We start from the raw sequence: 25,157 nt of genomic DNA on the forward strand, positions 1-25,157 counted from the left end.
TAGCTGTAATTGGAGAAAGTTTCTGACCCTGGTGGGATTTTTTTCTGCTTCAAAACAAACCAAGCACAACCCCAACTTTCATGAAACATTTTGATCTGCACCGTTTATAACGTTCCAGATTCACACGCATTGGCAAATTAATCTGGTTATAACAAGCTAGTAACGTGAACCATTAAGGTAACATTATGGACTGCTAATAAGTTCCTTAAAGTATAGCACCTTGACTCTTAGGCCTTCCGGTTGCTACTAGGGGGCGTCATGACTTTAAGTAAATATCGGCCTTTAGATGTCGTCAGGGTTGGACTGTGAATCCTTTAAAGTTTTAATCCATCGGGACAATGTACTGTACACTTTAGTTACACCCACTTCCTGTTTTGATGGTGAAATGCACAAAATGGCCGCCCCGCCACGGCCATGCTCTACGACAAGAAGTTGTTTTTTTTTAAATACTTTTTTAAGATGGCACCGACCAAATTGGCACAGATCAAACCAAAGTTGATCAAATGAAATCTCTAGGAGGAGTTTGTTAAATGATGACTTGAAATAGCCAAAATCCCACTAATTTCAGAGTTTAGGGTATGGCTTCAATGACGTTTTTTGTGCGTTTTGACATGCTTCATAGGTGTACAGAGTTACGTTAGTCTACGTTAAATGTACGGCAGGGGCTCAATTTTTTTTGATTACTTTGTAGGGGTGCTAGTGAGCCATTTTTCTGCGCCTATTTCGGAGTTTGTTAAATGATGACTTGAAATAGCCAAAATCCCACTAATTTCAGGGTTTAGGGTATGGCTTCAATGACGTTTTTTGTGCGTTTTGACATGCTTCATAGGTGTACAGAGTTACGTTAGTCTACGTTAAATGTACGGCAGGGGCTCAATTTTTTTTGATTACTTTGTAGGGGTGCTAGTGAGCCATTTTTCTGCGCCTATTTCGGAAACCCTTAAAATACGTACATTTTCACCAGACTTGATGTGACCGTCAATTTTGGTGAGTTTATGAGTATGTAAATCAAAAAGGCAATTAATTTGCACAAAGGAATAATAATTCCTTAAGTTTCATTAGGGCCTTCGCCACTGTTGTTGTCACTGCGAGCTCGGGCCCTGACAATAGTATATTCAAGGTTAGGTGTAACATTACTTGGTGTGACTTCGGTTTGAGCAAAACTGACTGTTAGTTAAGTAATATTTTAATAACATTTGTGCTTCCAAAAGATAACAAAAAAGTAATCATAGATATAAACAGATTCAATCCAGCTACATAACAAATATGTAGAGGACTCACCTTGACAGGTTTTGCCATCTTCATTCAGTTTCTGTCCAGGAGGACACCTGCAGTAGAAGCTTCCAATAGTGTTACAGCAGAGGGCCTCACAGCCTCCATTGGTCTCCTCACATTCATTAAAATCTGATGGGGAGAAACAAGGACAAAGTTAATCCTATAGTTATTAAAACCACAACCATAACCACAAATTAGAAAGAACGGTGAACAGTGAAACATGTTTAATAAGAACAGTGTTTTGGTGAAAACAGCAATGAGCTTTTTTTTTAACAGCAAAGATTAAGAAAAAATTGCGTCTTCCTTTTAATGTCAGTGTAATTAAGTTTCAAATAGTTTCCATGAATAAATTTAGATCTAGCTTGGAAAGTGGAAAGTGCTCAAGTGCCTGGAAATTCATGGGAATGACTGCAGGATACTGTGTTTGCTGTGTCCATTCTTAAACACCTCCTTAGTACAAACTTAAACAAGGACAAGGAAAAACACATTATATACAGTATATAATATACCAGAGTAATAATATAGAACAGCATCAAAATACAGCAAGTCTTAAATTGATTGGGACAAAAAGAAACATGCAGCAGCAAATGTTGTCCTCATCTCCTCTAACTTCCTCCAACATAAACCAGGACTGCCATTTATCAATCATGCAAAATACCAAATTACTCCAAAATACTTCCACAAGAAGTAACAGTTTTTCCATCTCATTTCCATCAGCTAAATTTCCAGCCAAAGCTGTCATCAACTAAACCAGATAAAATCTTCCCTCCAGTTCCCAAACTAGACATAATGACTCTGGTCAGATACAGGTGCTGACAGTTCACCATATACCATCATTTGAGCTGCATTTCATCTGAATAATGACAAGATATTGATATTGAAATTGTAAAGGGGACATGTGTTACGGGTTGTTCACTTTTACACAGCAGTTTCGGCACCGGCCAAATTGACTACTTTAATGTTACATTTTGTGCAGGTGGGGGTTTGTCAGGAGAGATTATGCTCATGGTATAGTTTTAAACTTGATGACATGGGGCTGTTTCATTTGCCATGCCAGCAGAATGAATCTTGGACTGAAAACTGACAGCCATGGAGAAAATTAGGAGGGAGCATTCACTTGGCACTAATCAGCTTGTAAACTTTCCCTTATGTCCATAAAAGAAGAGAGTTACTGTAAAGAGGAAGAGTCTGAATGCAAAGGAAATGGCTTTATAGAACATTTTCCGCCCTGAAGCAGACTCCGGTGCATTGTGATGCCAGCGTTTAACCAGCCAATTAAACAATTTCCCTCTCAGTTTACAGCATCTGGAAATGTTCACACCCAAACACTACACTCTTTCTATTGCCAATTGTTTAAATCTGTCACAAAACCTAAATGGCATAAAACATGTAATGATAAAAAGCTTTACCATCAAGAATACATTTTATAACACTATGAAACAAAATTACTGATCAATTTGTTACTCCAATCCTTTTTAGGATTAGGACTCACCGATTTTTATTTTGGCAGTTTATCACAAGAGCTTGATTTAATAAGTCTAGGCCGTGGGGTGAAAGGGAGTGTCTGTCTTTTAGTACAATTTATTTAACTTTCTAAACAAGTACCGTAATAACAGCAGATCTGCCCCAAGTCAGTGTTATGGTCATCATTCTGCCCAATAAGCCGGCAGGAATGTTGAACTGCTACAGGTCAGCATAAAAAATCCAACATTGGAAACTGAATATCTACAGCAGATCAATAAAGAAGCATGGTTTTACTAAAGATAGGATATTTGTCTTTTTCTCCAAAAGACAAATTTTCTTTCATGGTATGAAGTTTAGCCAAAGTTGTTTTTAGAGGGCAGAAGCAACTCACAGAAAAACCTTGAACATGCTTCACATGTTTTAGTATGGATACGAACCAGCCAGTAGGATGTTTTATCATATTACCGTCTTATATTTTGTTGTCTTCAATTACATTGTTGTAGTTGTAAAATGAGGACCACATTGGAAATCCACAAATAGTTTCAAAAATGTGCCGAAAAACACACAGTTTACTAAAAACCAGAGATGGAGGCGAGTGGAAAAACCAACTGCAAAATGTAGTTGTTTAAAAACTTTTTAGTAAACTCTGTGTACACAAACAATGTTCCCAATGCTGAATTCCCTGTGTTGAGCCCCGGGTGATACTTCGAGCAAAGTTTCATGTTGTGTTGAGGCTTCTTAGCATTTTAAAATAGCAATTTTGATGCTATTCATAAGACCATATGACCAAAAACGAAAATACAATAAATCTTAAACGTTCTAATTCCGATTTTAAACGAAAGTCTGACTCGGGTACATACACAAAACACCCTAGGTTGCCTTTCAGCAAGATTTATGCTTTGAAGTTGTGAAACGGTCCGTTTCTTTTTTCCTTTTTTTAACTACTTAGCTACGTTTTTTAAAAATATTGTGGTTTGGGTTAAATCTGTTCCTCTACTTTTGGTTACGCATGCAACTCGCCATTTACTTTTCCTTTCAAACAGGACATAAACTCCGGTCTCCTGAGTGAAAGTTCTGTGTTAGTTTAACCCATCCAACACTCCAACATGCCACCTTGTGCGGAATTTGGGCACTTTTACTTTGTCACAACTGTCATGGCCACCAGAGGGTGGCACTACTATAAAGATAAATATGAGTTGTAACATATGCTTGAACAAACAACCTGTGAAGGCGTTTTTTCGGGAGACGACAGTCTCACAAACAGTCAGGATCTGAGCAGCTTACCACCTTGTCTGACAATTCAATGCTGGACACCCTGGACGTGTTTCTAATATTCTGTCACCCTTGTGTATGTATAAGGGTGGAGTTCCTGTGCATTTTTATTAATTAGGAAAACAAATCTTGTGCCAATTTGCTCAGTGCCGTTATGTCTTTTGCAAGTGAAATATAAAAGAAACTAGTATAATGGGAACTTTTTAAAAACAAAAAAACTTTGATTTGAAAACTATAACTCTGATTGGGTATCTACAAGTTCAGCTGCAGCAAAGCTCTGGGTTTACATTCCTCTGCTGTATTGTGTGACTTCCTGCAATAAGGAAGACAGCCACTGATCCCAGGACGACAGGGGCTAATGTCTCAGCAGACCACGAGGGGCCAACAAAAAACCCCAGATGCCTGATATTATCTCAGGGGGGTCTTGGGCTGGAAAATTGCAGTATTCATAGAGGGATTGGGTAGGGGGGTGACGCCGAGGATAGCCTAACCGGTTTCCTTTTGAGGGCCTGATCCAAAAGCCTGCTGGTATAATAATGTGCTTTTCTAGTGTTCATTCCTGCTTGCATTCCCGGCTGTCCTCACAGCTGCTTCCATTTACCAGGTGCTGTGAAGATGGGGATTGGCTCGAGGTTTCATTTGGACGAGGAGATGAGGCGACTGACCTGCACATGTGAGAGCAGGATGGTTCGTGACAACATCTTACTTACAATCCAACTATGAACTGGAACTGACAATTTACTTCACTCTTTCACGGGAAGTTCATCCTCACCTTTGACCTCCAATATGACCAACGCTTAAAACGTTTTTAAGGGTTTTTCCAACGGTCAGTTTTAATTGTCAGTTATAAGACTATTTGCCACAGGCTTTTATCAAACATGGCAGCATTTATTCAGATTTTGCACTATACATCGTATTTTACTGTGAAATTGTATTCCTTTTTTTTAGCTTATTTTTACATTCTATTTTCATACATTATATGTATGTGCTTCTTTTATATTGGATTGTGTTCCTTTAATATATTCTCCTACTGCCTTTTATGTGTTATAACCAGCACTAAGAGTGACATAGTTGAAAGTTGCTATATAAATAAACATGCCTTGCCTTTTGCAGAGGACACATTTCCTTTATTCGCCCGAAAGGCTGCTCCACAAGGCTGCCTGGCAGAAGCTCAAGTGAAACACATGAACATGAGTTGTTTTATGGACCCCATAGCTCCTCATGGTTTTTACTTGCTATTCTTCCTGGAATCAGATATCATGAGAATCCCAAATATACTGTACATTTACAATGTTTTTATCCAACCATAACCTCTGCAGTTCAGGTCATTGTGTCTACGTTGTGTAAGTAATTTAGCTCTAAGGTTTCCTTGTAATGTGTTTCTGACAACTGTCTCTGTGCTATGTCACAATTACAGGTAGACTGCTGGCAAACAAGAGCAGAGATCAAGAAGCCTGCTAATTTTACATGCCATGTGTAATCAGATGAGGTAAACAATGACATTCTGAAGATTAGTCCTATGCTTCAGGTCTAAACAAATTTGTGAATAAATAAAATATTGTTGGTATGAAAGCATGAACCGTCTGGCATATTTTTGCAACAGTGCACACTATTTCAGGAGGCAAAGCTTTAGAGGGTTGATGATTGATAACGTCGGTTGGCGTCAGCTCAGGTTCAACATTGCCCCCTGCTGTTAACCTCCTGCTACATCAATAATAGTCCAGATGTGCATCTGGATGCTTATCAAGTTGACACTTTGTGATTCTGTTCTGCTCTCATTCATCATGTAACTAAAACACAGCTGCCACAATTTAATATTTCATAGTCAAAGAGGACCATTATTTACTTGTCAAAACGCCTCCTCTGGTAAAACGTCATACACTCTGGTTCACCACACTGATTTACACCAGAAAAACTATGTCTGCTGTATTAGGCATCCAATATTTTCCACCCCTTGTCTAATTTGATGCATTATTAGTGCCAGTTTTGGTATGAGATTCTTCCTAAAGCCCTGTAATTGTGGCCAGTGTGGCAGCTGAGTTGTGGCGCTATCATTCGGACGTAGTGTGGCTTTCACTAAACTAAGTTAGAAAATTTCCCCCTTAATGACAAAGGACTAACCACACACAGACCTCTATGATGTGTATTCACTGATGTTTAAGAGGCCTGTACCTCCTCTCATAAACCTCGAATGTTTCCATTAAGTCACTTAAGTGTTACCATTGAGCAAATGGTATTACTGTATAGGTATTGAATTGTCTTTGGCTACCTTTAAAAAAATAGAAAACTTTTAAATAGACTTTGCAACCAAGAGGCAACCACACATTTCAGTGGTGAAGCATTTTGAGCTGTTGTACTTCTTGTTACTCAAAATAAAATCAAACTGTACTGACGTTAATGTAAAGCACTCAAACTGCTCTCTTGGAATATAAAGTCATCACAAAATGTTAGGCTATTATGTAGAGCTGCAACAATTATTTGATGAATCGATAAGTCATTTAATAGAACATTTACAGAACATAATAGAACATTACAGTAAATTAAATACAACGGACTATTAGATGGATGAAACAAGGGCTCTCGGATATTGTAATGGGGATTTCGCCTGTTTTCTGGTGTTTTATGAACCATACGATTTATCAATAAATTGAGAAATTAAAAATAATTTGCTGATAATGAAAATAATCGTTGAATCATTGCTACATTAAAGAAACAATATGGTATATGTTTTGAGGTGCTTTTGTTTTGTTAACAGGTGTGGCAGCCTAATAAAGTCAGCCATGGTGGTCGTTTTCCTCCAACTGCTCGTTCTAGTGTGAAAATGCAGATGACCAGAACCTAAATTCTCTGCTTATCTATTGAAACAGTTGTATTTTGTTTTTATACACTTCTTCCCAAGGCATTTGTTGACAATAAACCACAGACAAGCTGCAGACGGTTGTGGTGAGAGAAGAGAGAGGCTGTCTGACTCTTGAGTAAAAGTATCAATCAAACAACTCTGTAATGATTATTACCCACCCCACTGAGCCTTAACTTTTATTATTTGCACATGTTTGACCACAAGTGTGTGTTATATTAAAGACACTAAAATCCAGTGTTTGAATTTGTTTAGTGAACATTCTGCTCCACTGAGTCCTAAACTCCTCTAATCCCTGTTTTGGTGATCCAATTCACTGCATCACAAGGTATTGTAAGTGTGCAAGTGTGTGTGTGTGTGTGTGTTTCATGTGCGCATATTTGAGCATAGGTGTGTTTATGTGTTATGGGATACCTTATCCTTAAGAGCCAGTTGCTTCTCACTCCTGTAAGCTTTCATTTTTCCCCCTTATCTTATCTTAGCTGACTGAAACTACAGCTACTCCTTTATTCAGACACAGGCAGCTCAAATTAACCCAATAAGAGTCTGCATGTCCCCAGCTTTATTTGGATAGGACAGCTTAGACTTGAAAGCTGAGAAAGGGGGAACGACATGCAGTAAAAGGGCGGTAGGTCGGGGTCGAACCCATAGCCGCTGCATTGAATAGTAATCTGCTAGATATGGGCTCCCGCTCTACCAGATGAGCTTCTAGAGGCGCCTTACATTACTGTTCTGATTGTAATTATTTGGGGAAGGAGCCTAAGGAATATATCTTGGGAGGGATGTGTCCCTTCAAATTACTGTGGATAGCCAAAGGTTTTTGACTCAATTTAAATGTCAGTAAAAGTTACAGACTCCAACACAGAAAAAAGTAGGTCAGCTGCATGAACCATGAATGTCTTCAGAATGACCCTTTGGGATCTTCACATACCTCTGGATCTCAGGGAATTGCCCTCTAACCCTTTGCGTGTGCTCTATCTGTTCTCCACCTGTTCAAACCTGTAGTTTCTAGCCTGTCTCCCTCTTGGCCGCATGCGTTAGATGTGCTGCTGTGGTAAGTGCAGGGCCTTAGTGCATGAAAAGTGGCTCAGAGCCTCTAACCTGCGGGGGGGGGAAAGGAGGCAGATACATGACAGACTGTCATGCTCAAGGTGTACGAGGAATAAACGCTAAGATCTTAAACATTGCTTCACGTGTACAAGTGCAACACTATATGGTTTCACAGTTGTTCAAAGTTGAAAGGAACATACTACCCACTGGCTAAATCTAATTAAGAGGTGATGGGCTCTGTTTTCATGGCAGTGCATAAAGCTGCTCAAGCAGCGCTATTAATTGGTGGTATTTTCCTGAACTTAAAATAAGTTTGTCCATGTTAGTGTTTTTATACCAAGTATGGCACAAAGGTAAGAGGACCTCACATAGAGGAGGCAGAATATATTTAGAATATATTTTGAGGGAAGTGTCCATCAGTTGATAATCAGGTGATTTGAACAGAGAGCACTCTACAAACACAGGGTGCATTAAGATCAGTGGTTGCCAACCTTCTATTCATTTAAAACAGTAAAAAAGCCAACTCACAATAGGTCGTCAAAGGTTAGCTGCGGTGTTGCTGCAAAATAGCCTCATGAAGATACTTGTTTTGGTGGAACGAGTGCATGTAAAGTTGTTTCGTGCAACAGAACACTCATATTGGACAGATAGCTAGCTGTCTGGATTCACCCAGCTGAGATCTGAGGAGCAGTTAATCAGAGAAAGCCTAATGCCGAGATCAGACTACACAAATTTAGCAGATTTTTACCTGACAGACACGTGAGAAACTTTCAAAGTCGTTCCCTATAATGAGGGTCGGAACTGACAAGCGTGTATTTCTAATGTCTGGGACGCGTCATGATCACAACGCAGAAAGTCGAGCATGTCATGACATTTTCTTGCAAAAAGATGGAGGGATGCTACAGCTGATGTCTGGGGGAAGAAAGCATAGGGACTGTTTCTCTTCACTTTGATCACTGACAAGCAAAGATACAGGCAACACCCTCCTACAACCGCCATGGCTGTACCTGATTGGACAAACACTACACGTCAGGCCCCCGAATTTCAAAACTGACCTTAATGGCGGCTTGTTTGGAAAACAATCTCTTACTTTACAAAAACAGTTCACCGAAACGTGTTTGTAAAGACATTTTAAGCAAGAAATAAGCTATGCAATTGCGGAATTTGTCAAGGGTCAGTTTAAAAGATTTTTGTGAGTTTTTGAGAGGCTGCTGCTCCTCCAAAGCATCGGCCAATGAACTTGCGTGGGATCTTCACAACAACACGCGATAATCGATCAGGTGGCTGGTCGGTGTCATACTTGTAGTGTTGCCACTTGTCTGTCCAATTTTTTGGACAGACGTCTGTCTAGTCTGACAAAGTGACTGTTGTGAAAGACAAAAAAATTTTATGTTAAAAATATTGAAATCCAAGTTTAAAGTAGTGTGTGTGTTTGTGTGTGTATGTTATGCGCACATCTCTAAAACCGTTAGTCCAATGGATTTCAAACATAATAGGTGTCTTGCGACGGGCATGAGTAAGTGGAGTGGCAAGTTTGATGTTGTTTGGATAAGAAGTGTGACTAATGCAAAAGATATTGATAAGTCTACTGCTAACTAATAACATTATTGTTGCCAAAATACCCCTGCGAATCAAACCCATCCTTCACCATTAACTATCAAGCCACTAAACCAGTATTAAAATTAACAACTCTGCAGGAATGTAAAAAATGTTAACAATCTGAGACACACACACACACGTTCTGGAGGTTGATTAATGCTGATTTGCTCTCATAACGGGCCGGGTGGGTAGCTCACTGTCACGAGTCGATGACGCTAATGTCTGATTACTCCACATCGTCATTGTGATATTTTCTGATTACATTCTGAACGTTCTCTGTCAGGTAAATCAGTAAGTTATTAGTAGGGTATACAGGGTAGTTGTTTGGGGTCCTTCTCTAAGTGGGTTTGGGGTACAAATTTGGTTTTGAGGAATTCTACAAGCAGCAATACCACAGGCCAAGCAATCGGCCCGTCCAAAACAGGCACATTTTCAAACGGGGACTGCACTAGTAGCAACAACGCCAGTGAAACAGAGACACATGACATGTGAAAGGCTGGCCATGCACTGCAAGAGAGTGCACTCTTGAGTGAACATTCCCCGAGGCTAAGCGGGTTCCATATGGAGATAATACACAACTGAAGAGATAATGTTGTAGGTGGAGGAAAAACAGAGATTAGAAGTGGAGTGTTTAGCTCAGTTGAATACACAAGGAGCTGATAAGAAGGAAAAAGGTAGCCGAGGCAGATTTAGTAAAAGATATGGAAGTTCCAGTGGATTTAATAAGTAAGGAAGATGGGGGAGAATTAAGGCACCACTGGCAGATGCAAGGATCAGTCCATGCTGATTATTCCTCTAATTGTATTTTGCAAACTCTTGTCACTGCCAATTTACACAAACTTGATGCCCTCCCCCCCGGCATGACCAGGTGCGACCTTTCATTAGGAATGCCATAAAGGACCTAATGAGACTGGGTGGGAGCCCAGACACGGCACAATTACGTGAGATTAGAGTGCAGGATGCAATGGCAGGTAGGTGGGCAAGGATCTACCCCACCCTTGAACTGCAACGTACTACTTCTAATTAGAGGTGCCTTTCCTAACTTCTCAGGAATAGAGTCTCTCTCTCTCTACTGACGTAGTAAGGACCCATCTTGTCTTCAGGAGATTGCATCAATTCCTCAGTGGGTTTTTGACAATAGTATTTGGTTAGAAATTAGCGACGGGGTTTTTTGTGTGAACAAAGTGTTACTCAGTGTTACTGACCAAAATGCATTGTGTGTGCATGTGGCCTGACCAACATGTTGAATGCATTTCAGCTCTCATAACATGTTTTGCAAAGCCATCTTTTGAATAATTAATATTAACATCTACATCAGGTTTCTCCATGTTGTAGTCTTCTTCACTGCCTTTGATGTTGCATTACTAAGTTTCTTTATCTGTTACTGTTGCAAACTGTCAATCAGTGGAATGGTGTGAAACCGGGGGTGGGACTGTGTATTACAAGTGTTCCAAACAAAACAAAACGTGGATCTATTTGCACAAGAAAAGCTCCATAGCACTTGTAATCATATTTTATTGGAATCCTTTTTTTTAGCAAAAATACTCAAAATGTACTTTTCTCTATTCTATGATATTGTGAAAAACAAATTATTTGCACTTGGGACTGTTGGTAACACCAAAAAAACATTTTACATTTTATAGAGCAAAGTATATATTTTTTAACATTATCAATAAAATCATTGACAAATTAATCAATAGTGAAAATAATCATTAGTTGTGGCTCTATATATGATTTTTTACTATGTCACAGATCTCTATCGCATTTCTGTGCAGCCCTCTCACTTCCCTTTTCTTGCTTCACTCTCCCACTTCAGAGGTAACAGAAAAAGAATCAGAAGATTAGGACAAAAAGGTGGAGAATGTGTAAGAAAACAGCTGCTGGGAGCTTCTGGTTCTTCCAGCAGTGCCTACTTCTCCATGGCCACCTTCGTTTCAACTGCTCTGGAAGTCACGCTATGCTGACTACTAACACTACTCAAAGAACAGGATCAAACCTTCAAATGGTTAAAAAAAAAAAAAAAAAAAAAACATGTCAGTGACTCTGTGAATGGTCCATTGAAAGTCCAATTTATTGCTAATGGGAAAGATTGCGTTGTAACAAAAAATAAATCTAAACAGTTTCCAAAGAAAAGTTATGAAAAGCAAGATTATGTCCCCCCGACCATGTACAGTGCTCCTAAAACAGCTCTCATTAGAACATTTTTCACATTCTTTGTTTTTAAGGTTAGAACCTGGACGTTGTAATTCTTTCCAAGTAAAGTAAAACAGCAGACCTCAACCTGCTCACAGCCATTTCAGCTGTAGTCTGTTATACCCATCAGAGAGGAAAAGGGAAACCCTGAGAATGATTTAGACTGCTTTGTGATCTTTCTAGACATTTACTATCCCATTATCAACCATTTGACTTTTACAACTTTTTCTCTTGGTTAAAAAATGCTCTAAAAGTATTACAGATAGCAGATAAAAATAAATAAAAAAGATAGCTTGCCATCTCACAGCTTTACAATCTCATTGCTTTACAGTCTCCCAGTATCATATTCTGCTTTGGTAGCTGAGCACAATAACTAACGAATTATGGGTGAGTGTCTTTCAACTAGCGTTGCATCGATACATATATATACACACATATATATATATACACACACATATATATATATATATATATATATATATATATATATATATATATATATATATATATATATATATATATATACACACACATATATACATACATACACACATATATACACACACACACACACACATATACATATATATATATATATATATATATATATAAAAAGATACTGACTCAAATGGCTGAATTGGGTACCTGTGACCATGGGGCCGATATCTTCAATTAAAGTCTTTATTTTTATTATTTTAACAAAAAATAACAATCCTTTATTTTGTTTTTTTGGAAAAGCAATGTTTAAGCCAAGCCTGGTGTTGCCTTACATATAAAAGAGTGATCCTTATCACTTACACACAGTGAGGCATACAGCTTGTTATTAAACACAGGTTTAATGGTTGTTGTCAGTCAAACCATCGCTCTCTTCGCTCGCCTATAAAACCAGCACATTAAAATAATATAGTCTCTCCAGCTATTGACCTTTTAATGGCATATAACCAAAATGTCACAGTTTGTAAATTACAGTAGAAGTGCAAGGAGAAGCTACTCCCAAGCCTCACAAGGTACCTAAAAGTTAACGTTAAGTGAAGACTATAAGTTGTTTTATTCCTGCAATGGAAAAGGGCTAAACACCAAGTTCCACATTCTCTGAAGGATGACATGAACATATCCATGTTTGGATATTTTCCACATCCTCCTCTTCGTGGACAACTTACTGGTTCCCAAAACACCAACAACTATAGAAACTTTTAGGAATTTTAGGTATTTTAGGCAGGCCCAATACAATTATCAGCAACACTAGTGGCTAATCATCACAATGGTGTTGTGTACTAATTCAATGCTGAAGCAGGGAAACTGTCCTGCTACCAGCCGTCAGGACCAGGAATTGCACATGTCTTTCATTTTGGGGCACTTACTTGCTTAAGTGCTCAGCTTGTTTAGCTTGGACGTTTTTCAAAAGTTTTTCTTGATCCCAAGTTAAAACCATTCAATGGGACTCCGGGATTTATTTTTACAATGAGGAATGTCACAAGGTCGACATCCTGAAAGCACCTCTCTCATCACATTCCTCAGTGGTCCCAAACATGAAGGGAGCAGATACACTATATAATATTTAGCCAAAGAAAAATCAAAGAGAGTTTCCTCGCTCATCAACTGACCGTCAAACTTGTACGTTTGCCAGAGTGGGCAGCATGTGTGAAACGGTTTAACCATACGGTAAAGGGATGTTCTCTTTTACAACATGGCCCCATGCAGAACTGCATCGTTCAAACATGACAGATACCATCTGTGTCACTGCTGCTCCCTCCTGTCACTGTCAGTCTCTAAATGGCTTGACGAGCAGCAGTGATGATAGCAGTTTCCCCACATTTTAGATAGGGTTAGATTTTGCATAGGATTCCTGCTGTTCATCCCGAGTGAGTGCAGCCACAGGCGTTTGAAGCCAATCTAACATGGCATAGACTGCACTGGGTCCACATGCTGGCTTGACCTTTGACCTCTCTGCTCCCCTGCAATCTTCAGCGCAGTGGGAGACAGCAAAAGTCACCACCATCACGTAAATCAGTTTAACTATGCACACAGTTGAACTAATAATACTATAATAACTGGTGATCTTCCACTTTGCAAGACTGAAAAAGATGAGCAAACACTATATCATTGAATGTTCCAATTCAAATACAAAACCACTGTAAGTGACAGCAAATTCATCAATACTTCTGACCAACATGTCACCAATGTTTTAACTGGGATTTGGCATCTGGGAGACATGAACCACCCACATATTTGGTAACATTTGGCCTTAATGTGCTTTAGTGGTTACCATGACTCAGAGGGAATAAACCTTGCATGCATGACAGACATGTAAAAAGAAAAAAACATGTTTTGAGCAGGGAAAATATGCACATGTATCCAGATTGAACAAACATGGCCACCCATGGCCTACTTTAAGGGCATTTACCATGTATTTATGTTGCGTTAAATGAGAGGAGTGGTGACAAAAGGCAGGTTACAACAGGCCAGGGGAGTGTTAGTCCACTATTGAACTTTAAGTAATTGCAGTGTAGGACAGCATTTAGAGTATGAACTGCAAAGAGCAAAAGAAGCACATACTTTTCAGACAAAACAAAACTTTCTGGAAAGCTGAAGATGGGAAGTCAGGTTTGATGACCAGATTAATTAATCCGCATTTTTCCATTCTCTCTTTTACGAGGTTCTTGACTAGACAAACCTGGTTCAAGTCTGAGATCTTCAAAGGTTTTGTGCCACTCAAAAAGCGTCCTTAAACAAGACAATGAATTCTCACAAATACCTAGTTCATTTTTTCTTTCTCTCTTTTACTAGCTTCTTGACTAGACAAACCTGGGTCAAGTCTGAGTTCTTCAAAGGTTTTGTGCAACTCAACAAGTGTCCTTTAACAAGACAATGAATTCTCATAATAGCGGCAGGGTTGCTGACCTTGCCCTGCAACCTTGCCAACAAGCCTGCACCTTCACAATGCAGCTCCAAGATAGACCCAGAATAATCACAATACTAAAAGACCATCTACACCATGGACAATTTAGGACCACATTTAAGTTTGGTGTCATACTTTCAAATTGTTATCCCACTACTATGATCGGAGAGTGGTTTGTATGTTTGTGTGTCCTTGCACATCTTGAGTGCAAGGACAAGGATCACACACGAGGACACTCGTGTGTGATCTACTTCACACTTGATGGGTTTATTGCTTGGGAGCCAAGGATGTCTCCTGTCATAACAGTTTTAACATTTTTACTTTTTATAAATTTTGGAATTCAAAACAACTGTCAACAGGAAAAGAAGGCTGACCAGGTCACTGGAGCTGCCCGAGGCTACAGGTCAATACAAATGCGTTCCTACTTTCCACCTGCACATGGATTGTGTTACTGCTTATTTTCCTCTTTTTGACCTTTCTTTTAAAATGTACAAATAACCATTAACATTACATCAACATTTCGGTGAGTCACCTTCTTTTTCGGCTGAGCACCATGAGGTTAATTGGCAGCAAATGCCACGGTATGTGGTCGTTGGGGCAACCCAATTACTCATGCTATTAAACCTTACACTCTATGTATGTACAAAAATGTAAACCATGTGTATGTGAAAATTACTATGACCTTAATATACAAACATAGCACATTATTAAAGCTTCAAAACCAGAGCTGATCACTGATCTGAACGCCACGAAACAATTTTGCCCTTTGCACGGGATATTTTAAGAGATAGGGCCAGAGGGTCAAGGGGAATCAGAAAAGGTTGGGGATGAGAGTAATGGAGAAGGCTGGCCATGGAAAAAGGACACCCACAGAGCGCTTCAAAAAACTTTGGATACCACATTGTAAAAATACTATATTGACAAGTGAAAAGTATTGCATTCAGATTAGGTATTATCAGCAAAGTGTACCTAAATGATTAAAGTTAAAGTTATGCAAAACAGCCCCTTAGACATTATCTTATGATGGAATTGTAGTTTAACTATTATAAGCAGTATTTTAATGTGGTAGTTGACCAAAGTGGAGATTACTTCCACTACTGTTAATATTTAACGATTCTTTATATTTAATAAGCTGCTAAACTCTGATCTTTATCTGAAAGATATCCAGTAGTTACAGTTGCCAATCAAGGTAGTAAAAAGGTAGCCTGGCACCATCCTCCTATATACTTCTGCTCAATTTTCATTTTACTTCAGTACTACGCCTGGGTTTGCAGCATATTGTTGGATTTTCTCCGGTCAAATGTTTTACCAGTCCAATCAGCAAACAGATGGAGTGGCTAAGAGCTTCAGTGGACTGTCTATAAGACTAACTAACTACTTGGGTGTTAATCTTTCAGGATTACAGGAGAGACTCTGCTACTGGTAAGAAAAGAGGAGCAACTTCCACCTCTGCCTTCATCTATGGTAGGCTCGGGGCTATAAGAACATACATTTGTGTTATTGATGCCACAAATAACAGTAAAAAAAGGATCTGCTTTGTCTAATTTGTTCATCTGCTTTAATTTGTTGTTTTTAAAAGGAACAAAAGGAAAGATATACATCAGAAAGGTTTTAATTAAACATCCAATTTGAATTAAATATCAGTAGAACTTATTTTGCTAGATATGCTAGAGGATGGTGGAATAAATCAGACTAAAAAGCTTCATTTGACCTAATCATATTCTTAGTGGATAAATGCAAGTAACTTTGATGATTGATATACTGTACTAACATTTGGACTAAAAAGCCTCAAAGTCACCATGGCTGTGACTGAGTCTAGGAGCCTGCTTTGAGGCAAAGATTATAATGTTTATAATAAAGAAATTGATGATAATGATGATAGCCATGAGCTGTCTTGAGTGATGTCTAGAACAAGCTGGTCCTGCTGGCACTGCAATGACCCCAGACCCAGCCAAGATATAAGCTTATGGTTCAGCAATTATTTGCAAATAAAATGAGACGCAATTACTGTAACACAGAAAGAGCTCTTTCAGTAAAGCATTTCATAGTTTGGGATCAACAAGAAAAGCCTAAGAAACACATTCTAAACCTGTGTGAAAGGAAGATGTACTGTATTGTCTCACATCAGGTTACTTGTATTTCGAAAAATGTTTCTCTCTGCTATCAAGAATCACTGACTCCTTATTCCTCCTGCTTTTGTTTGTTTCAAATGACTCTTAAAAAAGTCATTACGCAATCCATCAGCTTTATGTATTTGAGTTTACTTTCATTTTACCTTTCACCTCATGACAGGACACAAGAGGTAGCTTTAAAAGATATTCCAAGATTCTTGAACAAAGAGAGTAAAGTTTCATGTTACAAAATGTTCCCGCCTGCTTTTCTGTTTGTCAGTCTGTCTGTGGCTGAGCCCAGATGTCAGCTGGTATGAAGACATCTGCCCTGCCAGAGGTCTAAAAGCCTTGGAAGCTCTTGATCCCAGAGGATACCACTTGTCTACTGATGACAGGCTGAATACTGAGTAAATCAGGCACCAAGTGACGAAATCCTACTGGATATAGACAACACCGTTTTACTTCACAGCAAAAACAGAGACAAAGCCTCATACTTAAAGGAGAATTCTGGTCGATTTCAACACGTAGCTATGTTGTTTGGAAATTTGGAGTGCTGTCAGTAGCAAGAAAAATTATAATCGGTGCTGCCTACACCGGGTTATCCTCCTGATAGAGTTAGCACCCAACAAGCTTAAACAGGGCAAGTTTTAAACGTGCTTTTAACCTCTAAACTGGATTAAAATGTCATTACAATTGCCTACCCATTTGCAGTGTTTCCTTCCGAGGGAACACTTTCTATTGATTTGCTGTGTTCACTTGGAAAGAATCACTGCACATGGGTAGGCACTTTTAATGAGGTTTCAAACACGTTGGCTTAAAAACTTGTTTAAAACTTGCCCTGTTTAAGCATGTTGGGTGCTGCAGCACTACTTTTATTTGTTTTTCTTGCTACTGCCAGCAGTCCAAATTTCAACCACAGAGCTACGTGTTGAAATCGACCGCAATTCTCCTTTAATTTTGAATTTTGTTTTTTAATCTTTATTATTAATATTTTTGTTTTTTATATTTTGCACTCTTTATAGTTACTGCAACTGCTGCACCACATTTTCCCTCGTGATAAATAAAGGTCTGTCTTCTCTTAAAATACAATGACTTATCTTCAGAAGTCTCCATTCCTCAGGTCAAATTTTTTAAATTACCTATCCTACTATCTGATAGCCCCATGGTTTGGAAAGTATGAAGCTGAGACAGGTGACCCATTCCAATAAATGGAATTTATTGTCTTTAAAAGACTAGAAGAGCCTCAAGGCGCCGGCCCTCACTTTATCATCGAGTAAAGGCACCCCCCCCCCAAAAAAAAAACAACAGCAATAATTTTCTTACACATCACTGAAATAAAATGCCTCTAAAAAGCAAAACAAATGACAGCTTCAGACAACTATTTAGAGCAGGGCGCTAATTGGCCCCTCTTGAACGACATTTGCTGTACACAAATGTGGATGAACCACATCAAAAGCGCCTCAAGGGGATATCACTACATGCGACTGCAGAGGAATGCTTACATTGCCATCTAAAGTGATTAAATGATGAGTGATTTTTTGCGGCTCCACGCAGATTCGTCCCTAGCCACATCCTCCACTGCGGCTTCAGCTTTAATGTAAACGTAATGAGAGAACTAGCAGTGATTGGCAGCTGTGCGCAGCATGTGGACCACAGCAGTAACTGATTTATAACAGCAGCTTGTATTAGCAGCGTGCTCTTGTCTAACAAGATTGTTTCTCTGGGGCTCAAGAATGTGACAGTTACAACAAACTGGTATTTGACCTGACCACCCCAGAGTGTTCTTTGTAATGACTGAACTAGGGCTGCACGATATAAGGAAAATATCTGATGATTATTTCGACCGATATTGCCATTGCGATATGATTCCTAATATTGGAAGGAATGATTATTTTTGTATCATTCTCATTTTCATTGAAAAATATTAAATTTAAAAAAAAAAATGATTACAGTGTGATTTTAGACTAAAGGATAAAATGTATAGGCTGAGACATGTTTACTGCACCACACTACTTATTTAAGAAGGGTTTGACACATATTTTGCCTTTAACAAGTATTGTGCTCCCACCTCAATTTGGATCATATTGTGATTTTGATAACATTGCGATTAATTGTGAAGCCTTAGGCTGAACTAGGCCTATGTATCAGAGCAGTCGCTCTGTGACAGAGTCATTCATTAGAAGTAATGTTATTGCTATTTTTCCATTGAGTCACTCTGTATTCTGTCTGCAGCTTATTCCCTTTGCCTTCAGGACTCTTGACACTAAAGTGACCTGTATTTGGCACATGCAGGATCTCAAAAAAAGGACAGCTGTTAATGTATTCCCGCCTGTGTCCCAAATCCCGCAATCCCAAATGTTGCCCCCGGTCAGGCAGAGTCACTGACAGCCCCACACCCTTCATCCAGCAACCCATTCTATGCCAATCACAAGGCAATATAACCGTCAGATAGTTTACGGACTGATTGCCTCCAATAGAGGGAGGATCAGGGCGTGGGGGCCTGCTGCATATCTCTCCACCATTAAGGGCCCTTAGGTGCCCATTGATGACAGCTATCATTCACACAATGCAGAAAAATGCTGGCGGTCTTCAATGTGTGGAAAGGGAAGGGGGGCAGTTGATGTCTGCACTGATATTAAACAGTGTAGCTCAAGAGTTGCCTGGACGAGAAACTGAACGGGTTGCCAACCTATGTAGCGATGGGATAAAAGATAGTTTTGTTTTAAAAATAAAATGTTAGTAAGCCTTGAACTGACTGAATGAAGACAATGAAATAAAAAATGAAAATTATGTTTTCACCAAATGTTGACTTCTTCAGACACATAACCGCAACAGGAAGTGAGGGAATATAGACAGGAGCACAGTGTGTGTGCCTCTTAATACATTTGCTCTCTACAAGTGTTGCTATAGAGATTTGATCCTTCAAGACTGTTTTTCTTCAAGCACCTTGTGCCAGAACCCCTAAGGTGCTTCTGGTGCTGGAGGCTCAACAGAATATACTTAATTGTCAAATACTTGATCACCCAGTATTTATGTTTTATTTTATATTCTAAAATAAGAACATAAATCAGGGCATTAAAATGTGGCAACAGGAGGAGCATACATGTTAGAGTGTTGACAGTGCTGTTTATTTTGTGAAGCCAAAATTGCAAAAGAGAGAGGTGTTTTCTTTTAATTAAATGTATTTCTTTTGGAATTGAATTTTGTTTCTTCAATAAATGTTTTTGACATGTAAATGTTCTGGTATCTTAGTAATGGTTTTGAAGTCAGAAACAGGAACTCACTTTTGATATCTCATCACATGGGAACACAGAAACTAAACCAATTAATTTCTTTGTCCCACACAGCGAGACAATTATTTTGACAGTTTCCTGATAAACCGAGCTTCCATAACAACAGCTTTTACATGTCCTTGTGTCTGTCTTGTGTCAGTTAACAGACACAACATTACACATGTCACACAAGTCAATTTCACAAACATATCTTTCAAGGACTATTGATGGCTGGGGGAGTTTGAATGACACATTTTTACAATAATAGAAAAATCTATTGCACCAATTGCAATAAATGTAGTGTGTTTATTCTAGTCAAGAGACCTCAGAATGATATTTTTCCACAAATAGGTTATGGTTCACTGAAAAAGTCAGGAATTTGGGGTTAGGGTTGAACCTCAGTCTTATTTTTCATGACTAAGGTTTAAGAGTGTATCAGAACCTTCATTACTTCTTCTCATTGTTTTTCATGGTGATGGGTGAAGGATGAGGGCCATAATACCCCACTGTGTGCACTGGCCCTTGCCACACCACTCTATATCATGATACAACCTTTTGTGTCTGAGTGATGTAAAGAGTCTCTAGGCAAATGTGTTCATATTTTCAATTTCCTGTAAATCTATATTGTACAGTTTGCATGAATGCGAATCCACAATCATCAGATTCAGCAGATGGCTCCAATCAGCCTGAAAGAGGGTCTTAAGCAGCACCTTAATGGGTGTGTGTTCATGGATTCACTGTCCTTTTATTCCAGCATGAAGTAATCAGAAGCAAACCAGGTCAGCATAGCTATCACATAGAGCTCTGATCACATAGAGGGACTGTCAGTGTAGCAATTCCCAAGGCTTGATTTAAAGTCCTATAATAGCCAAAACAGAGGTGAAGGTATGGCAAAATATGTTGCACCAAGAAACTCGTTCTGAGAAAAACCTGTGTGAATGAAAAAGTTAGTAAGTTACAGATGAACTTGGAGCTCCTGGCTCCAGGCACAAACCATCGGCCCTACTTTGAGGGAAAGATGGATGATTCTGGTAAAAAAAAAAGTTCATACTAAAAGGAATTTCCTGTCGTGTGGTGTTATCAGAAAAACAACAGTATCCTCCACTGTTTTACTTCAACAGCTCAAATTTAACAATGGAGTTGCTGATAACATAGTTGGGCTGCTGGTAAAGAAGCCAACTGCTGATGTGAGGAGATTTTCATTCACTTGAAGAGAAAGGCGAAACTCTGATCACAGAGTTCAGTGGGGAGGCTTGGGCAGCTGACTGAAATGGATCAGAATCAGACTCCAGCAAAAAGCTAAACAGTTGTTTTTAATCAAATGTGAGCTGTCAGTTTTAATCCGTCTTTAAAGAGTTTTTATGATTCCTAATTATACTGTAACCACACTACTGCATCCACTGATGGACATAGATAAATGCTGGGAATACCTCCATATAACTATGCAGTGTGACAATTTCGACAAATTGTGCGTGTTGCGAGTGAAAGATTAAAATAAAAGGACAAAAACAGGGAAAACCAATGAATGGAACACAAAAAGAAGAGAAGAAAAGAGATTCTGATAATGGAAAATGGTCAGTGTGTTTCTACTCACCATACTGGCAGCTGGGTCCGTTGAACCCTGCAGGACAGTTACAAAGCTGGGTGGATCCCTCCCGACACTGGCCCCCGTTGAAGCATACACCGTAGCTACACATCGCTGCACGTATGGATGTGGACAGACAGGGTCGTAGAAAAAGAGAATGACAGAAAGAAATAGTAAGTGAAGCAGAGACAGCTGGCTGTTGTTATGAGATGTCAACATCTTCAGTTTCAAACGTTGACCTCTTTCTATCAAAGCCTTATCACCGGCCTGTTCACTCATTACTCACTAAAGAGGAACCTTGATTCTTCTCCATTCGCACTAACCAATGTTAGAGGAATCCACCACTTGGCTCTCTTGGAGCAGAGGGCCAGGCTTTTGGCCAAGTAAAATACATTTCTAAACTCAATTTACACAGAATCAGAGTGTTTAACATGAGTGGCGGCAACAGCTTGTATAACTTTTAAAAGGGAAAGTGCTCTCTTTCCCGCATGGTTTGAGACTGTTACCTGATTAATTAACTGAACTGAACAAACAGTGATCATACACGTGCATGGGTGAGTCATGGGATAAAATCAGAAAATCACAGGGCAAGCGTGGCTCATCTTGCTCTTGGAGCCAGTGGCCATGTGTCTATAAATCCACGTAAGTGAAACTGCTCACAGTCGTTAAGATGGGAAATTCAAAGAATCCAGGACACATAGCTCTGAAAATGTAAATCCACCTCAAAAGTTTACCATCACATTCACTACACTAACACACACATTCATCATGACAGTCCTTCACCTAAAAATGTGTGTACGTACAGTAAATGATGTCCCTTGCCTGTATATGCTTATCTGATGTTCATCAAAGCTAATATCGCTGTGTAAGTAAGACACAGCTGTTGGCCTGTTGTTTGCACTCTCCTGAAAAGAGTACAGTGCTTAGTGATGACAGATCCAGGGGATTGATGTCTTTCATTGCTTTACCCGACTGGCAACATATGGACACAGAGTGAAAAAAACACAGTCTAGCTAATCACAAGAGAAATTTACATGCCAATCATTCCCTCAGATGATTGTAAAGAAAACCCTCTGAATCCCAGTTTATCTTTGCACCTTCTGTCATTTTTTCTGCCCATCTCATCCAACCAGAGGCAGCATGACCAATCATACAAGGCACAAGGCACTGGCAGTTCTGACGCCATTTGTCAGTCATACATGGTCATAGTGATGGTATCAAAGTGCCCAGCACAGCTCAAACTGAAACCGAGTGAACTTAATCTAATCCCTGCTCTCATTGTTGGCATTTTCTTGCCTTATTAATTAAACCCAAAATTATGTATGTACTGTGTGTGTATATTAGCAGCACCTTTAATGTTTTCTGTTGTTGTGTTTTTTTTTCTGTATTCATGTTTTTATGCTGCCTTAATGCAAAAAGAGATTTATCTTCTATGAAAGAACAGGTCTAAACTGAACAGCTGTACATCAACTGAACCAATTAGTTGATTAATCATTCGATCAACAAAACATTAAGTCACCAACATTTTTTTGCAATTGGGTTAATGATAATCGTTTAAGTAATCTATCTAGGGTAAAAACGTTTGCTGGTTGTAGCTTCTTATGTTAAGATTGGCTGCTCTCTCATTGGTCAGACAAAAAAATCTAATTGAAAATATTATCTTGATGGTGATGTCAGACATTTTATTGACTATATAGAAAAGCATTAGTTGCAACCCTAATTGTAGACAAATGTCTGAGACTTTAAACAGATGTACATTTAAAGCTACAACTGATCGGCTGAGGAAACGAAAGGATGCTTAAGGCTGTAAAAAATATAAGCTGACAAAAGTACATCTACAGTTTGGCTTCAACCGTATAATGTCAGCAGTGGTGAATAACATATTTTTGGACAAAAAGGAGGAGGACATGAATAAGTGATCTCTAATAATCACAGATCAGCCAGAGTAATTTCACAGGGCTCCTTTGAGATCAGCGCTCAGTCTAAACATCCGCCGGTCATCTGGCTCCATCCTCAGACACCTGCTCAACAGTTGGACCATCCAGGGAGTTTACAACAAATCACTCACACACACTCACACACACACACACACGTTTTGGGCCCAATATATATTAGACAAAATTATTAAGCTATTTGTGAAACCACTGAAATCCTACTCCAGCAGGAAGACCATGTCACCGCTGCTTATCTGCCCATGATGACTTCCAGTTCCTGTGGCTAAAGAAGCTATGATACACTGCAGTATTTCAACATACAGCTACATAACTATCCCCACTTCTGTGATTATCCAATGTGAGGGAATTTTGGTGTGGTGACAGCTACAGATGACAGACAAGCAGAAAAAAGCACTACTCAGTGATCATGTTTAATTGCAAAAAAAAATCCTAATTCTTCAGGCCATTTACATTACCACCAGCTCTGAGAGACCAAATTTATGAGACACTTCTAATTGTCGTAAAAAGCTTTAAATAAACGTAATTACCAGCAACAAAGTAAAAGGTCACTTCAGGGTAGCTAGGCTAAGCGACAACAAGGGAAATGTACATTCCTCCTTCTGAGAGAGACATACAGGATTGTTGGCAGCTAACCAGGGCATTTTCGGGCCGCCCCCATCCTGAGCTTCTTACGCTGCTTATTCTTCCCTGAAATAATTTCTTAATGTGGCATGCAGCGTGGCATGAACCTCACTCTCATGCGTTGCTGTGAATGCCTCCACTCTATTACAAAGACACCTTCTCTGAGAAGATTAGCAGCTCCCATAAAAAGAAGAGACAGAAGGAGCAGGGGTCAGCGACTCGTGCCGAGAAACTGAAAACCAACGAGCAGGTGTCACCCTTCCAGCTTCTGAATGGGATGACCATACCAACACAGAGGCAGTCCAGTGTTTGTTTATGCTCTGTCGATCTGTTTAACCCCTAGAGTGAGAGCCAGCGGGAGACCACATTTACTGTGATTCACAGACACAAAGCCTTGCCGTCGGGGCTCTGTTTGGTGCCATAATTGGTAAGCGTGGAGCCAAGCACTGTATTTTTGAGGCAACAAATCATGTTTTGCTCTGCAGAGGAATGTTGTCGTTTCAAAAAGTTTTTGTGAAGCTACGTCAGAGGATGTCTGAAAGGTTTCTTTGAAAGAATTTAAATAACATTTGAACTAGACAATAGGTCGGTTTGAGAAAGCAGGCACAATAATGCATAGCAAGAAGTAGTATGCAAGACTCTTGAATTAGAATGTAGGGCATTCGCTGCACCTTAAATCATACCGTACTGTATGTCTAAATTACATCATTTATTCATGTGAGAGAAATATATACTATTGTAGTTATTTCCAAATATGTGGATGAGAATATTGAAATGTAGTCACATCACAAAGATTAAGCACAATCATATGATCACATTGTCAGTATTAGACCTACCATGTTGTACAGGTCCTCTCTTTTCCTCGCTCTAATGCAACAGAGATGTGGATTAGACAGGATGATGGCATGCATGCCACTCAGTCCAAATAGGAAACATATAACCCTAATTTGAAAAACAGGCAGAATGTTCATCCTTTTGTAAAAGCTGGTTTGCACAAATAACGT

At 39.2% G+C, this 25,157-nt stretch overlaps 1 protein-coding gene and 1 long non-coding RNA gene across 5 annotated transcripts in view; one reads left to right on the forward strand and one right to left on the reverse strand.

Annotated features, from left to right (window-relative positions):
* The window catches only part of megf6b (multiple EGF-like-domains 6b), a 63,198-nt gene that overhangs the window by 25,760 nt on the left and 12,281 nt on the right, over nt 1–25,157 (reverse strand). For all 4 annotated transcript variants that reach the window (XM_034869075.1, XM_034869077.1, XM_034869073.1 and 1 more), the window contains exons 4-5: nt 21,587–21,691; nt 1,282–1,404 (exon numbers count right to left, since the gene is read on the reverse strand). In XM_034869075.1, coding sequence (XP_034724966.1) covers nt 1,282–1,404; nt 21,587–21,691 — 228 coding nt within the window. The remainder of the gene's footprint in view (nt 1–1,281; nt 1,405–21,586; nt 21,692–25,157) is intronic.
* On the forward strand, nt 206–20,688 carry LOC117943167. The gene is made up of 4 exons (XR_004656301.1): nt 206–305; nt 16,573–16,578; nt 18,453–18,455; nt 20,678–20,688. It is a non-coding gene; the product is annotated as an uncharacterized LOC117943167 (long non-coding RNA).

This window comes from Etheostoma cragini, chromosome 4 (assembly GCF_013103735.1).
Source record: "Etheostoma cragini isolate CJK2018 chromosome 4, CSU_Ecrag_1.0, whole genome shotgun sequence".
Classification (NCBI taxonomy): Eukaryota; Metazoa; Chordata; class Actinopteri; order Perciformes; family Percidae; genus Etheostoma; species Etheostoma cragini.